The sequence below is a fragment of the Pinus tabuliformis genome, chromosome 7, assembly GCF_031772625.1.
Source record: "Pinus tabuliformis cultivar Carrire ecotype Pingquan chromosome 7, CPIR1, whole genome shotgun sequence".
NCBI lineage: Eukaryota > Viridiplantae > Streptophyta > Pinopsida > Pinales > Pinaceae > Pinus > Pinus tabuliformis.
Genome location: NC_142293.1, coordinates 229,818,214 through 229,835,736, shown reverse-complemented (window position 1 = coordinate 229,835,736; position 17,523 = coordinate 229,818,214). Strand labels below are relative to the sequence as shown.

The following is a 17,523-nucleotide window of genomic DNA, read 5'->3' as shown; positions in this document are numbered from 1 at the left end:
GTCATCTTCCAGTAAAACGTTATCTCCTAGACAACCAATTTTACCACAACAACAATTGGTTGGATTTTGACCAATTGTGACAGGCGATATGCAACAGTAGTACTACCACCGGCAAATCAAATTCATGATTTTCCTGAAGGATATTTGAAACATTTGCCAAGATTTAATGGAGAAACAAGACCATCAGCAGATGATCATTTGTCTGCATTTCTCGACTTTGTAGATAATATGAACATTGAACATGAAGATGTTTATATGAGATTGTTTGTTCAATCATTGGAAGGAAATGTTAGGATTTGGTTTGGACAGTTACGAGCAAATTCTGTTAATTCATGGATAGAATTAACCAATATCTTCATAAACAAGTGGGGAACAAATAAGGATCTGTTTATTATCTGACAAAATTTGAAGACCTAAGAAGGAATCCTGGTGAACTTGTTGCAAAATTTATTAAAAGGTTTAATAAGATTTACAATAAGATGCCACTAGATTGTAAACCTCTATTTGTTGCAGCTAAAGTTAGATTTTCTAAAGCATTTGATGATGATTTTTCTTTAATGTTGAGAGAAAGAAAATCTGAAACCTTAGCAGATATGCAAACCAATGCAATTGAGGTAGAAGCTAACAGAGTAGCATTAGGTAAATTGAAGGCAAAGGCAGAAAAAGCAGAGAGGAAATTGAAAGCTAGAGAAGAAACTGGTTGATCATCAAAGAATAAGGAAGAAGAACACAATGGATGAGATGTGCCTGTCATGCATACCATGGAAACTCAAGCTGCAGTGTATTTATAGAGTAAAAAGTTATATTTAATAATTTGGTATGGCTTAAGTGGTAGTTATCGAGATCCGTGCATTACAATATGCCATCTGAAAATCAGTCACAAGAGTTAGGAGAGTTATTCTATTTGTCTTGATTCAAATCTCTTTTGATTAATGCTTATGAATTGAGCACCCATAACTTTGATTCAGTATTTTTCTTTTAATCTTTTGTATCATAGTTCCTTTTGTCACCTTTTTTCACTGGTCTTAGTTCAAATATGTAGACACGGTGTTATTTCTTAATGCATGTTAGGTCATCTTAAGGATTCATGTTTTATCACAAGTCTTTGTCTTTGAGGCTGGGAGATTTTCATGAACTGACAGTCTGAAAGGTACTTGCAGAACAACAGTTGCAGGGCGTTGGCAGTTCTCAAACAGATGAAGAATGCAAATGTAAAAGCAGATGCAGATACATATTCTTACTTGATACATAATGCTAAAAGTGAGAGGGAGGCCGTAAAGGTATTTTTTTTTTTTGTTATGCTTCAAGGAGGATTGTATGTTTGCATGTAGGGTTTTTCTGACTACAGAAATATTATGTAACTACTTTTTGATGTTATCTTCAATGGCCTTGGAACAATCATCAAAAGACATGTTTGAGGGATGATTCATAATTGATGATAAACATTGTTTCATTATGATATATCTTGATTATCACTCATTGAGATTCAGTAGAATAGAAGATATCAATGAGAAGAAGTATGGATCTATCTTAAACACAGATCTAGCAAGCACTGAGAGGGATCAAATCTCTTGATGTGCAAGCTTTAGTAAAGAGTACAAAACTTTATCTATCTTTCAATATATATATATGTATATATATATGTATATATATATATATATATATATATATATATATATATTCCCATGTGTAATTTTCATAGTTTAGATGCATTGAAAGTCCCTTTGGACGCTTGGATTTTGCAGACTACACAAGTTAATCTTGCAATTCTAACAAATCTTGGCTAAATTTTAGACAAAATTACTAGAAAATATACTTAAAATAGGACCAAAATGTTAGATTAGTTAGCGTCAAGAAATCTAGGGCATTAGGATTAGGTGATTTCTCTTCTAAAAATAACTGTTTGTGAATGCTTTTTACTTCTTTAGATTAGTTCTTGTCTTTGTTTAGATTATTGTAGTGTTCTTCTTCATAAAACAGCTACCAAAGCATAAACAATAAGTAGACAAGAAACGCAAAGTGTAGGCGATCAGCCAGGGCCAAAACCTCTCCAACTTGACAGGAAAACCCAAAACGAATTCTTCTTCTTGTAGAGACTTCAATTGACTAATACCAAGACCAAGACCCATGATACAACAACCTCTCCAAGACCAAGTCACATGTGACTTCTTCACTGCTTCTTCTACTTGCCCAAGTCAACACAAGTCAAACTTCCTTCTTGCACTGCTAGTCTTGGTTACTCTGAGATTTCAGTCCCTTTCCACAGATCTGCAATCTGTACCTCTGCAATTCTGCACGTGTGAGGTGATGGAGAGAGTTTAGGATGCTTTCCTCCTTCGCTTTACTTGAAGACTTCTCTTGGTGATCTCAGCTAGCAAGGGAGGTGGATTGGAGACCTTCTTGATGACTTCTTCAAGGACTGATTTGATACCACTGTAGAAACCCTAGTTTCTGCCACACGTGTGAGGAGATTAACCCAAAAACAGTGCGAAAGATCTTCGCTCTTCTTCTCCTCCTTCTCGCTGGTTATGAGGCTGCTCTTGTGATTTCATGCTACTTTTCTTGTCTTGGATGCTTGACCGAGTTCTTTCCTAGGTGAGGCTGATCTGCCCCATATATAGTGGTCTGTCCATCAAGAATGAGTCGAATTTTCCTTGTGACAAGGCCGACATGCCTTTCTAGATTTGTCCTTAGGCCGACTTCAAGGGTAGCTTGTGACAAGGTCTTTGGAGGGTTAACAAATTGTTCTCTTATAATGAATTACATGCCCAAATGGGTCTTCAATCTTTTACATTGACTTAATAGATTTTATGACATGGTGATCAACCCTAAAAGTTCTCAATGGGAGATTTAACTATAAAGTACAATTTCTTGATCATGAAACTCATGATTAATCATTAAAGCATTACAAAAATAATTTTATTTTCTTCTTTACATTAATTACATAAAATCATAATTACACATGTCATTATGAAGACCAAGCCTAGTTACATTTTTCAACACTCCCTCTTAACTAGGGAGGTATTCATAAGGTACTTGGACATTCTCAATCTGAAGAATTCTCATAAGAGTCGTCAGATTGGTAACCCATCTATATAACATCATATCATCCAACATTGTCACATAGCAAGGCCTTGACTAACAACTCTATCAATCCATAAGAATAGAGCTCAATGCTGGTGAGACCAATGATGTATAGACACCCTCATCATTGTCTCTCTTGGAACATACCCTACCCAGGTTCTCAGAGTATGTTCCACGAGGACTATTCTTATCTTGGATTCCCAGTCCTCAAAGAATATCAGTCCTCAAAGAGTATCAGATGCCAAATGTTTACCCAATCCTTCATTCTGTCTTCCCAAGTGAAGACAAGAATGATGTGTCTATCTCTCCCTCTCAACTTAGGGAGGACATACCCATTCCACTGAAGGAATGTACCCTTTGATCAAATCTTCTTTTATCTTCAAAGTTCAGCGGAGAAAGAGAAAGAGAGAGATAGTACATTTACAACAGAAGTCAACACTTTGACTTATCTAGATCTAGCATAGATCATTTCGTATAACGATGAGATCAGTTGAAGACATTCTGCTTCAACTGATTCTCTAAGGTGACTCCTTCACCTATCATCGTGCTGCATCTGATCCTCTTGCTGCACCATTGTGTACTGCACCATGCTGCACTAATCATGATTATCATCATGTTGCCCATGTCCATGATCTTATCCATCATCATGCCGCTGCCCTTGCAGATGTGCATCATCATTATGTTGTTGCCCTTACATCATGCTGATATACATATTACCGTGATCCTAGTCACTGTTCTTTGAAACATGATGAGACTGTTGTATGCCAAGGATCTGTTGACCATCATTGAAATCTATTTCATTATCAGAGTTATGCCAGGACTTAAAACTTCTAACATAGTCTTCATTGAGTCGAGAGAATAGATCTATCATGAGTCGAGAGAATAGATCTATCATGCTGTTCATTGTGTTGCTACAAGTTTGCCACCCTGTGTAACAGTGACACCTTCATACTGCGTAAGGTATTCCTTTTGGCAGCTACAGGCGTCCCTTCTAACTGCAGCCAGATCTGTTTGACTTGCTGCGTATTTACCCTCATGTATAAGGGCAATCTTAAACATGGACTGCGTTCTGCATATAAGTGTCCCTCATAATAGCGTAATAGAGTTTCTATGACCAGCGTATAACAAGTATCCTTTGCATGAACTGGATTGCATGTATCCTTTGCATGAACAAGACTGCGGCTTCACCTCCTCGTGACTGCGGTTATGACAGTGGATCATCCATATGACTTAGGGCATCACGTTGACTATCTCTGCCCTGCGCATAGTTCAAGAACAACGTGTCAATATATTGACTGCGTGATATATATATATATATATTCCTGCGTATATGATCTATAATGCCCAGCGTGTATTCATTGTTATATCATTTCCTGCGTATCCATAATGATGTGTGTAAACTGAGTGACAACGTGTTGCCTAAGTGATTGCGTTCTTCAACCACGCTGCCTTGACTTCCAAGTGCGTTTCCCATCCACGTAGTGTTGCTGCGTATATTGCTGGGGCTGTCCACGTAGTTTTTTTTTTGTTGCGTATCACTGTCTACTAGCGTATATATTTCCATTGCTGTGAACAGATCTCCATGCTAGGACTGCGTTTAGAATTAATCAGCGTATATCCTCATTTCTTACCAGCGTGTAAATGCCTTCCTTGATCTGTGGCTGAGTGTCTTCATTTCCAACGTGTAAATTAGGGCATCATCTTAGGCATCCTTCATTAGTGTCTCTCCTTCTCCAAAAATCCAAGATGTGGAGAGGACAACACGTGAAGAATGTGTACGATCAAATGACATCAAATCTTCTTCAATTTATACTAGAACGTATAGGTTGAATAGACATGACATTTGGGCTTCTTGAGCCTACATAAGAGCTGGTTGGCTTGATAATAATTACATAAACAAAATAAATTCATATCTCCATAAATACTTGTTGTCGCACAGATTGTCACGACAACGCTCAGACCGGGGGCTGTCACCTTGATCCCCGATCTCTCTATTTAAGCCTGTCTCCCGCGGCGAAGGGGGGTAGACCCTATAGGAAATTGGATGACCAACTGTGAACCAGTTGGGTTGGGAGACATGAAGGGAAACCATAACTAAATTGATTTTATTAAATTAATAGACCAGTGCTTGATTAAAATGCTGCAGAGATATAAACTCATTAACAATCGTTTTACCATCAAACAAAAAAGATTAACTTTTACCACATGCGAGATAATAAATAAATGCTTAATGGCTTAATGATACTCCAACAATTAAAATTTCGAAAGATAAAGTGCTTTAAACAACCACATAAGATGCTAGCCAGAGATTACATTCATGTAGTTAATCTTTGAATGAACATTTAAGCATATTAAAAATGATAAACATTAATTCCCACATCAAAATTTTAGCCTCAGCAGAAAAGATAAAACATAACAAATTCCTGAGCCAAGACTCAAACTGGCAAAAACTTTCTCAAAAAATATTTTTATATTTTTCAAATAAAACAGAAATCTAAATAAATAAAACTTAAATCTAAAGAAAATTCTAAACTAATTATTTATTATTATTTTTATTTTTTTGTTAAAGTTAAAAAAAAGTTTAAATCTAAATGAAAAGAAAACAAAACAAAACTAGAAAAATTAAGCTTTTTTATTTATTTATTTTTTAGATGTAACTTAAAATAAAAGAATGAACTAAAACTTTTAAAACTGAAACTTTTTATGATTTTTATATTTTCTATTTTTTTAGTTAAATAAAAAATACTAAACAAAATAACTCAAATCTTAAATCTAAATCTAAAATTAAAGTAAAAAATTATTAAGTCTAAAACTTAAAAAAAATAATAAAATGATTAAAAGGGACTCCTTTTAAATCTTTTTATTATTTCTTTTTATTTTTTATGATAAAAAAAAGAAATCAAAATTAAAAATTTAAACAAACTTGAAAGAGCTCGATCTAAAGTTAAACTTTAATCTTAAAATCTAAAAAAAAAAGAAACGTAAATGAAATTTTAATTAAATTTATGACGTGAACTAAAATGAAGTGTATGAAATGAAATCTAAAAAAGAAGAACTAATTCTAAAAAACTATGATCTATGCTAGATCTAGATCTAGATCGGTGAGACAAAAAACCTTCCGGAACGTAGATTATCACTAGAAAATTAGGTCCACCTAGGCAATTTACATACATGACTCATATCTGCTAAGATTATTTACAATTCACACATGCAGACTGGGTTTACAACATAATATGGTCAAGTCGACGATGACTGTCGAATGGCACGGACATGTCAATCAATCGCTATCCCTTTTGCGAAGAAAAGGGGGTGTACTTGCTATGGGAAGTTGACACGTAGTGGTCAACAATACTGATCGGAATTGAATGTTCTTTGGATCAATCCTACACCTCTCGACGAGAGGGATCTAATAAAAATATTAGCTGCCATAAATAAGCTGACCCACATGGAGTTTGGTCCTAGTTGCCAATTTAACACTCCCTTTCAACTAGGGAGAACTCCATCCGTTGATCCATAAGTCTGACTGTACTATCTCTGCCATCAGTGCCCTGCACTGCTTTGCCTAGCTCCGCTGTCTCAGCTGGCTCTGCTCTGCTCTGTTCAGCTCTGCTTTGTTGGCTCTGCTCTGGTTTGCTCAGCTCTGGTCTGCTCAACTCTGCTGGCTCTGCTCTGCTCTTCTCAGCTCTGCTCTGCTGAACTATGAAGAAGAAGAATTGATCGAGAATGTACATACCATTCTCCATTGACTCGAAGTCAGTCTCAGAGTGCGTACCACTGGTCCCAGACCAGTCTCAACCGACCCAAAGTTAGCGTCATAGTGGGTACCACTCCTACCACTGGTCCCAGACCAGTATCACAATGTCAGAGAGTGTACAAATAGTCCCAGACTAGTCTTAGCCGACTCGAAGTCAGCGTCATAGTATGTACCATTCTCACTGGTCCCAGACCAATACTACACTGACACGAAGTCAATCTCAGAGTATGTACCACTGGTCCCAGACCAGTCTCAACCGACCCGAAGTCAGCGTCATAGTATGGTACAACTCCTACAACTGGTCCCAGACCAGTATCACAGTCTCAGAGAGTGTACCACTGGTCCCATACCAGTCTCAGCCGACCCGAAGTCAGCGTCATAGTATGTACCACTCTCACTGGTCCCAGACCAGTCTCAACCGACCCGAAGTCAGCGTCATAGTATGGTACAACTCCTACCACTGGTCTCAGACCAGTATTGCAGTCTCAGAGAGTGTACCACTGGTCCTAGAGCAGTCTCAGCCAACCCGAAGTCAACGTCATAGTATGTACCACTCTCATTGGTCCCAGACTAGTACTGCACTGACACGAGGTCAGTCTCAGAGTATGTACCACTGGTCCCAGACCAGTATCATTGATCCCAGATCAATGGAGGTCATCCTAGCGTAGGGAGTACTGTAGATACAATGATGCGTCCATCGGTATTACTACGGTCCCTAACTTCATTTCCCTACTCATTGATCAGATTAGAGGTACTTCCCATGAGTCCCAGACTGCATGGGTAGGATGCCTCGACAGGAGAACTTAATCAATACCGTCCTCACAAGAGAACACATCAATCCTGCTACAATTTCCATGGAGAACACATCAATCCAGGCCTCACAGGAGAACACATTAGTTCTGCTACAATCGCCATGGAGAACACATCAATCCAGGCCTCACAGGAGAAAACATCAATCCCGTTCCACAAGAGAGCGAATCATCTTGTCCCACAAGAGAGCGAATCATCTTGTCCCAGTGCGCACCACCAGGGGAGGGTGAGTCACCCTGTGGTCGTACGTTGCTCCAGTAAGAACCGCAAGCCCCCAGAGCTCCCAGAGCTCAATGTGACATGCAGGACCCTTTTACAAAGGTCTCTTGATGACTCCAAGTCATTCGGGAAAATCACAAATTTGATCTTTCCCTGGGGCTTTGACAGAGTGTAGCGACCTGTACATCATCTTAATGCGATGGAGCCTCCTTGCTCATCAACTTACCATATCCCAGATGATGTCTATCTGCTGAATACTGGATTCCTCAATAATCGAATCCCACCTCTAGTTGTCATAGAGAATCACAGTGGTATTCATCATGTGTACAAACAACTCACTCAAGAGCTTCCCCAACCTGACAGCTTCGTACGAGATCATACTCGTAGATATGTACCCGGTCTCGGTGGTGCTTACAACAACCGACTTCTGCTTCCTGCTCATCCATAATATCGAAGTAGAATCCAAAGAGAAACAACACTAAGAAGTGCTCCAGTGATCCTCCACACTGTCTGCCCAATCAACATTCGAATAATCATGCAGTTTCATATTTCCGGCAGTGTATCTCAATCCATGAGAGATTGTGTCCTGAAGACATCTCAGAAGATTCTTGGCACCAATCTAGTGAGGCTCAACCAAATATTAGCTCACAATGCTAACTGCAAAACATATATTCAGATGAAGGTTCATCAAGAACATCAACACGAATGAGTTTTTGAAACTCAGAGGCATTTCCCAAATCTGGTCCGACATCACTACCATATAACGTCTGAAAGTTAAGATCCTCGAGGTAGTCACAGGCTAGCAGTTTATCTTTCCACATTCGGAATCCAACTCCCTTTGTCTTCTACAAATGAGAGGGTTTGCACCTATCAGACATAGGTGTCGGTATGAGAGGTCTGTCATCCACAACCTTCAAATGGTTTGGATCGATTTCACTCCTAGTGAATCTCAGCTTCATCAGACAGCCGCTGATCCTATCATACTATGCTCGGGGTGTCTTGCTTCAAGCCATAGAGGGCTTTCTTCCACCTGTCTACATGAGATTCTCGTTCAAAACTCCACGGGTTGTTTCAAACCTGTGGACTTGCTACTTGAGGGGAATGGTCCCCTTGTAAGATTTTCCTTCGGTACATCTCAAACATGTAGTTTCATGCTCTTTTTGAATTCAGGCTTCCCTGTCACCATCTGACTCACAGACCTCCGGTGCTATGTGTCAATGGACATGGTCCTACTCGTGGACTTCCTGTAACTTAATACAACCCTGAACTCAAAAGCATCTTTAGAAAATTCTATTTTCAAACACGTACCTTTCCATCGACGAATGCCACCATAAAACCTTTGACTTCCATTCCCTTTTCGGGATAGGTGGCATCGGCTCCAAGTGTAATCCCACGATTGTTTCCATCTCTACCAAATTAGAGAGTGCACCCTTCTATCCGATGAAGTGCCTTGAAGCACTACAATCAATATGCCAGATTCCCAAAGAATCTGAAGGAGAGGGCCAATACAAGATAACACTTCTTTATCAGAAACAATATTTGATTCTTCTTACCTGGGGTTCCTTGCTTCCTTGAAGAGTCGGCCGTGTCTTTGATGACCTGCATCTTTGTCATTCGGACACTCCTTCGCATAAGGGCCGAACTCATAACCAAGACATCTACCTTTCCATCCACCCTTAGATCCAAACTTCCCAATGAAGTGATCTTTAGGTATGCCATCAGAAACTTCCGCTGCGTCATTTTGATAGCATTATCTGCTTCAACTTCACTCTAGGTGAATTATGAGGAATCTATTGATCCTTCTGTCTTGTCCCAACTGTCTTCGGTGATTGCTCTTTCACTCTTGCTTGGGCATTGTCTTCACCTCAGCTCTGAAACCATGTTAATTTTTGGTATGTTCTATGCTAGAGCAATTTATTTAATTTCTTTTCCATATTAGCAATCACATCAGCATAAAGTACACTGCAGATAGAACATAAATATAAATCATAGAAGACAAGCTAATACAAGAGGACACAAGATGTGGCGCGAGCCAGAGACAAACCCCACAATGTGTGGGGAAACCCTTTGATCAAATCTTCTTTTATCTTCAAAGTTCAACAGAGAAGGAGAGAGAGAGAGATAGTACATTTACAACAGAAGTCAACACTTTGACTTATCTAGATCTAGCATAGATCATTTCGTATAACGATGAGATCAGTTGAAGACATTTTGCTTCAACTGATTCTCCAAGGTGACTCCTTCACCTATCATCGTGCTCCATCCGATCCTCTTGCTACACCACTGCGTACTGCACCATGCTGCACTAATCATGATTATCATCATGTTGCCCATGTCCATGATCTTATCCATCATCATGCCGCTGCCCTTGCAGATGTGCATCATCATTATGTTGTTGCCCTTACATCATGCTGATATACATATTACCGTGATCCTAGTCACTGTTCTTTGAAACATGATGAGACTGTTGTATGCCAAGGATCTCTTGACCGTCATTGAAATCTATTTCATTATCAGAGTTATGCCAGGACTTGAAACTTCTAACATAGTCTTCATTGAGTCAAGAGAATAGATCTATCATGCTGTTCATTGTGCTACTACAGGTATGCCACCCTGTGTAACAGTTGCACCTTCATATTGCGTAAGGTATTCCTTTTGGCAGCTACAGGCCTCCCTTCTAACTGTGGCCATATTTGTTTGACTTGAGGCGTATTTACCCTCATGTATAAGGGCAATTTTAAACATGGACTGCGTTTTGCATATAAGTGTCCCTCATAATAATGTATTAGAGTTTCTATGACCAGTGTATAATAGGTATCCTTTGCGTGAATTGGATTGCGGATCATCCATATGACTTAGGGCATCACGTTGACTATCTCTGCCCTGCGTATAGTTCAAGAACAACGTGTAAATATATTGACTGTGTATATATATATATATATATATATATTCCTGCGTATATGATCTATAATGCCCAGCGTGTATTCATTGTTATATCATTTCTTGCGTATCCATAATGATGCGTGTAAACTGAGTGACAGTGTGTTGCCTGAGTGACTATGTTCTTCAACCACGCTACCTTGAGTTCCAAGTGCGTTTCCCATCCACGTAGTGTTGCTGCGTATATTGCTGGGGCTGTCCACGCAGGTTTTCTTTGCTGCGTATCACTGTCTACCAGCGTATATATTTCCATTGCTGTGAACAGATCTCCATGCTAGGACTGCGTTTAGATGTATTAACCAGCGTATATCCTCATTGTTTACCAGCGTGTAAATGTCTTCCTTGATCTGTGGCTGAGTGTCTCCATTTCCAGCGTGTAAATTAGGGCATCATCTTAGGCATCCTTCATTAGTGTCTCTCCTTCTCCAAAAACCCAAGACGTGGAGAGGAGAACACATGAAGAATGTGTATGATAAAATGACATCAAATCTTCTTCAATTTATACTAGAAGGCATAGGTTGAATAGACATGACGTTTGGGCTTCTTGAGCCTACATAAGAGCTGGTTGGCTTGATAATAATTACATAAACAAAATAAATTCATATCTCCGTAAATACTTATCGGAATCGGATGATCTTTGTATCAATCCTACACCTCTCGACGAGACGGATCCAATAAAAATATCGGCTGCCATAAATAAGCTGACCCACATGGATCTAAACTTAGGGAAAATCAAATATTAATGTGTATTAATATGAATCTGTGTTAGAATGGTCCAAAAGACATGGACCAAGCCAAATCTAATCTTAGCCGTTGAATAGGGACTTAATCTCGGCCTTTGAATCGTCAACAAGATAAGTATAAGAGGAGGCTTGAAGGTCGCTTGGAGATTACACCAGATGATCAGTCATTCTATTCTCTAGAGCAGGGTTTTCTAAGAGAGATAGAATCAGTGATCGGGAGAGCAGCGGAGGGGCATTGAGTACAGAGAAACAAAGAAGGCATAGATCGTGCCAGGATAGCAACGCAACAGCCAAGGAGGGTGACGCAGAGCTGGCAAGGGCTCATGCAGGGCCACGCAACGATAGCCAAGTGCTGCACAAAGCACTAGAGGGGCTAGCGTAGCTGACACAAAAGCTCCCAGAGTTAACGCAGGGCATCCTTGGGCTGACGCAGGCCAAGAAAGGTTGACGTAGGGCCAACGTGAGATAGAGAGGGGCTGACGTAGTCTAGATTGGGCAGACGCTAGGGTTGCAAGAGCAGTTTTGTGCTGAAGAGTTGCCGAAAGGGTTTTCCAGGGTTTCAGCTAGGAGATTTCTCTCAAACTGTGAGGTATAGTTGCTAAGGAAATTCTCTGTTGGGTAGGCCAGTTTCGGCACCGAGGTTGTACTTTGATATTGCTTAATAAGAAAACCCTTAGATAGCTGCACCAGTTTTCCAGCATTGGGTTTTTCCGGGGACATTGGTCCAAAAATAATGGTGTCATTTGGTGTGTTTGTTCTTGTTTCTTTTAGTTTTTGATCTGTAATATGTTGAGCATGCACTGATGTTTATTTTCAATATTTACATTGTAAATAACTTGTTAAAGAAAAATAACAAGTAGGTAGGAATAAATCAGAAAATGTGCATGAAGGGTTTCTAAACTAAGTTAGAAACTTCAACAGGGTTTCTAAACTAAGTAAAGTTAGAAACTTCAACATGATGCATCCTATCATTCTTTCTTAGTGACTCATGATAGTCATATCTTACAACAGAAAACCCGAAGACAGAAACTTGAAAATAACTAGGTGAGGAAGACTATCTCAGTCATAGTAGAGATATTCTTCTTTCTTGGATTTTTTTCTTTTCAGCTTCCTCCACTTCTTCAGTGATATGGGCTTCTTCTCTTCCCCTTTTGTTATCGTCTTTCTTGAGCTTAGGACAATCTCTCTTCTAATGCCCATATTCTTAATGTTGATTTTTGTAGCATCGAATGTGTTCTAGCCACAAAGCTTTGTGGAAAGGCTAGAATACATGTATTCTCCAACACCCAAAAATCGTTTTTGGAAATTCCACCTAGAGACGACTTAATTAAAATAATTTATTTTATTTTAATGGTACCTAAGTCTAAACTTAGGAACACTAATTAATTAAAGGGTATTAATTAAGTCATGGTGAGAATCTTCTAGAAGAAGACATGGATTGACTTCTAGTTAATCTTAGCCATCGATTATGTTTTAATTTTCGCTGTTGGTGCTCTAGCAGAAGATTATAAGAAGTCAATGGGTAGATGGAGAAAACACCAGAGTAGATTCTCAGGTCTCAAGCAGATCGATTTTCTCAGTGGCTGAAGTTCAGCAAGAGAAAATCGAATCAGAGAGTGAGTTGCAGGTGGGAGAGAGGGCATCAACATAGACGGAGAGTGAAGGACAAATCTGGAAGAGGCAGCACAGAGGAGGGTCGCAGGTCAGTGCAACAAAAGGGTTGACGCAGGGCCCACGCAGTCACTGTACAGAGAGTGATGCAGAAGGGCCAGCAGAAGAGGCAAGGGGTCCTCTTCGGGGTCAAAAAATTGTTGTGAAGTGTGAGAAAGTCACCAATACATTTCTCTCAGTGACTCTTCCTCTATTTTGTCTTGTACAAAAATTATTGCTGAAGATAATAAAAGAAACCCTCATTTGCTACACCGATTTTCCCACATTCGGTTTTTCCGGGGTCAGTTGTCCAAAAATAAGTGTCACTGTGGTTATATGTGCTAGTATTTTCCTTGTATTTATTTTCCGCAGAATTTTATTTGTGAAGGTTGTAGTGTATGTATTTTGATATTTTCTGTAGAAAATTGCAAATAATTTGTCTAAGTAATTTAACAAATAGAAGAAATATTATCAGTTACTGCAGTAGGATTCAGGATCATCGAATTTTCACATGGTATCAGAGCATAGATCGTAAGCATGAGAGCTCAGAGCAGAAAGGAAGAGGGAGTTTGAATTTATTGTAGAGGCAAGAATTTGAAATTGTTGAGGCAACATAGTCCTTGGGCCAAGAGATCGAAGTTTTGAGTGAGAACGATTTCTCTGAGTGAGTCGACAGAGAAATTCGATTCTCCAAATCGAAGCTTTCTAGAGGCAGAAGGGAGCAACACAGTGTTAAAATTTGGGTACCAGAGGACAAGTGGTTCCCTAAGGCTTTGATCTTTGGCCTAGGGAAAGTGTCCAAATTTATTTTTACTTTTCTCCTAAAGTGACTTTATAAGTGGTAAAGTCAATTTAATTTAAAAGTAACTTTATAGGTGGTAAAGTGACATTTTAATTTAAAAGTGACTTTATAAGTGGTAAAGTTACATTTTAGTTTAAAGGTGACTTTATTAAAGTCAATGAAGAATTAGAAAGTGAAAAAGTGACTATGGAAATAAAAGGCTAAGTGGGTCTTTATTTAAGTGGGTGAGTTAAAAAATAGAAAGTGAGAATTAAATGCACATTTATTTTCATTTCTGGATCTAAATGAATCTCAACCATTAGATCTCAACGTAACCCAAGAGGTCATTTAGAGAGTAAAAGGAGAAGAGAAGAGGAAAAGATCATTCATTCTTTCATGAGCATTTGAGAGAAAGAGAAAGAGAGCAAGGAGAAAATTTCTGAGTAGTGAGGAAGTGAAGAAGAGCAACAAGAAGACATTTCAACAAATCTGGGCAGCAACATTTATTGTCATGCATACCAAGGCAAAACCGTACAGCAGGAGAAGCATAGATATCGAGGAAGAGGGACAACATAGAAATTGAGGAAGAGGGACAAAAACAAGGGCACGCGTTTCAAGGTGGCGGTACTACTGAAATCCGTATGGTCCGTACAACAAGTTTTGGGCAAAGTTTTCGAGGTAGACCGTACAACATTTAATGCTGTTTTATTTCTGTTTTGGCTGTTTGTTGATTGCCATGATTTTCGAGGTGGAGTTCAAACACAGAAATCGAGATAAGTTGTAATTTGTGGTGGCTGGAATTTTTACTGTGTATTTCAGTTTCTGTGTAAAAACATTTTCAGAAACAAAGAAGAGCTCTCAAACCGGTTTTCCCCAAGAGTTGTAGGGGGTTTTTCCGGGGTCACTTTGACTAAAAATCACTGTGTCGCTGTCATAATTTTGTTGTGTTTTATTTATGCAATTTCAGCGGTTGTGAAATCTCTAAATTTGTGTTTTCAGAAAATATTGTCATTTCCAGATTTTAGAATTTTTATCATGCTTGGATTTAAAACTAGATGCATGGAGTGATAAGGAAAACTGATGACCAGAGTGGGGGTTGAAATTTATTCATGGTATCAGAGTTTGTTTGGCTGAAAAATGCAGTTTGGGACAACAAAGTGAAAATGATTGCAAACTGATTTTACACAGAAAACAGAAACCTTTACCATAGATTTGAAAATTTCAGTTTGGTAGGACAGTGAAACATGTCTTTGGGTTTGAGAGTTGAAGACAGGTTGGAGGGCAGAACAAATAAAATGCATGGAAGGAGAGAATTCAGAGCATCTTTGAGGAAGCAGAAGTCTGGGGCATTATGGTAAATACGACACAGAACCCAGTAGTAGTACCTGCTGACCCTGTACAACTGGCAGGGTTTAACAAAAATAACGTTAAGGCAAAAAGATTGCTTCTACAAGGAATCAAAGATCATGTCATTCCTTATGTGAGAGGAAAGACTTATGCACATGAGATGTGGACAACCTTGACCAGTCTTTACCATAGCTCAAGTGAAAACAGAAAAATGGTCCTAAAGGAGAAACTGAAGGCCATTAAAATGGCTAAGACTGATAGTGCTACAACATACCTCACAAAGATCACTTCAGTGAGAGATGAGTTGGTGGTCGTAGGTGAGATCATTGCACCCACTGAGTTGGTGAGGGTTGCTTTAGATGGTCTTCCCAAGACTTGGGAGAATTTTGTGGATGGCATTGTTGCACGGGAAAACCTTCCTGATTGGGAGAGGTTGTGGGATGATTGCATTTAGAATGAGATCAGAAAGAATCATCTTGGGGAAGCCAAACAGGTGGAGGAGGATGACAATGTGGCATTGTTAGCAAGAGGCAAGAAGGGCAGAGCAAAGAAGCAAGCTTCCAACAGTGGAGGCAAAGGCAAAGGTAAAGGCAAGCAACATAACAAGGAGAAGGACTATTCCAAAGTGAAATGTTGGAATTGTCAAAAGTTGGGACAATATGCTATTGTGTATCTGGAGAAGAAGAACAAGAAAGGGAGAGACAAGCCCATGGAAGCTTCTACAAAGATAGAGAGCTTCTCAGAGAGATTTGATCGGGAGTTTGGGTTCATAGCTTGTGAAGCCAGTAGTGCACGATCACCTGCCATACAGGTTCAGAGGGAGTGTGCATTCCCTGCTACTAGCAGAGCATCTTCTAGCATTTGGTATGTTGACAGTGGCACTTCCCGCCACATGATAGGAGTCAGAGAGTACTTCTTAGAGCTTTCAGAGGATGATACTGATATGGAGGTAGTACTTGGTGATGACAACATTGTTAGATCAGTTAGTGTGGGGACATTGACATTTGATTGGGGACCCAAACCTCCCTTGAAAGTGTTAGATGTTCTATATGTGCTTGGAATGAAGAAGAACCTGATATCTGTCTCAACACTTGAGGACAAAGGGTATGATGTGTTGTTTAGGAGAGGGAAGGTGCTTATATATCCTAGGGGAACTCCAACTTCTTTAGCTAGAGATATTGTATGTGCCATGCCAAGGTGTACAAGTTCTCATTCTAGCCCTTGATGGCATTGAGTAGCAGCACCCGAGACAGGACTGCAGCAGATCTAGCAGTTCAGAGTTGTGTGAGATTTGGCACTGCAAGATGGGGCACATGTATCATGGGGCCTTGAGTACATTGCGAGAGATCACCACTGGTGTGCCAGATTTCAATTTTGATCACCTTGATGTATGCAGAGGATGTGCTATGGGGAAGTTTTCCAGATCCCATTTTCCCAGCAGTGATAGCAGAGTGACCGGGATCCTTGACTTGATTCATATCTATGTGAGTGGTCAGATGTCTCATGTATCCGTGAGTGGCTATGAGTACTATGTTTTATTCATTGATGACCACTCCAAGAAGACCTGGATTTATTTCTTGAAGACCAAGAGTGAGGTCTTCATGCAGTTTCAAGAGTTCAAATCTCTTGTGGAGACCCAGACAGGTAGGAAGATCAAGGTCCTGAGGTTAGACAATGGAGGGGAGTATACCCTTGGTGAGTTTGTTGATTTTTGTGTTGAGGCAGGCATTAGGAGGGAGTTCACAGTTCCTTACAACCCTCAGCAGAATGGGGTTGCAGAGAGGAAGAACAGATCCATTGCAGGGGCTGCTAAAGCCATGCTTCATGATCAGGGGTTACCTTTATTTTTGTGGGCAGAGGCCTACAACACTATTGTGTACTTGCAGAATAGAAATCCACATCGTGCCTTGGGGAATGTGACTCCAAAGAAGGCTTTTTCGGGAAGAAGCCTGATGTTGGGCACTTTTGTATCTTTTGGTGCCTTACATATTCCTATGTCCTCAAGGAGAACAGGACCAAGCTAGAGCCCACTACAGACAAGGGCATCTTTGTGGGTTATAGCGAGACCTCGAAAGCTTATCGGATTTATATTCCTGCGCAAAGGAAAGTGGTTGTTAGGCGGGATGTGAAGTTCGAGGAGGAGAGAGCTTTTAGGAGGTCACAGAAGTTAGAGTATCCAGAGTCGCCAGACCCTC

General features: G+C 39.7%; 1 protein-coding gene across 2 annotated transcripts in view; it reads left to right on the top strand.

Annotated features, from left to right (window-relative positions):
• LOC149246690 (pentatricopeptide repeat-containing protein At4g21880, mitochondrial-like) overlaps positions 1-17,523 on the top strand; it is a 474,640-nt gene that overhangs the window by 285,721 nt on the left and 171,396 nt on the right. For both annotated transcript variants that reach the window (XM_089457999.1, XM_089457998.1), the window contains exon 9: positions 1,161-1,280. In XM_089457999.1, coding sequence (XP_089314125.1) covers positions 1,161-1,280 — 120 coding nt within the window. The remainder of the gene's footprint in view (positions 1-1,160; positions 1,281-17,523) is intronic.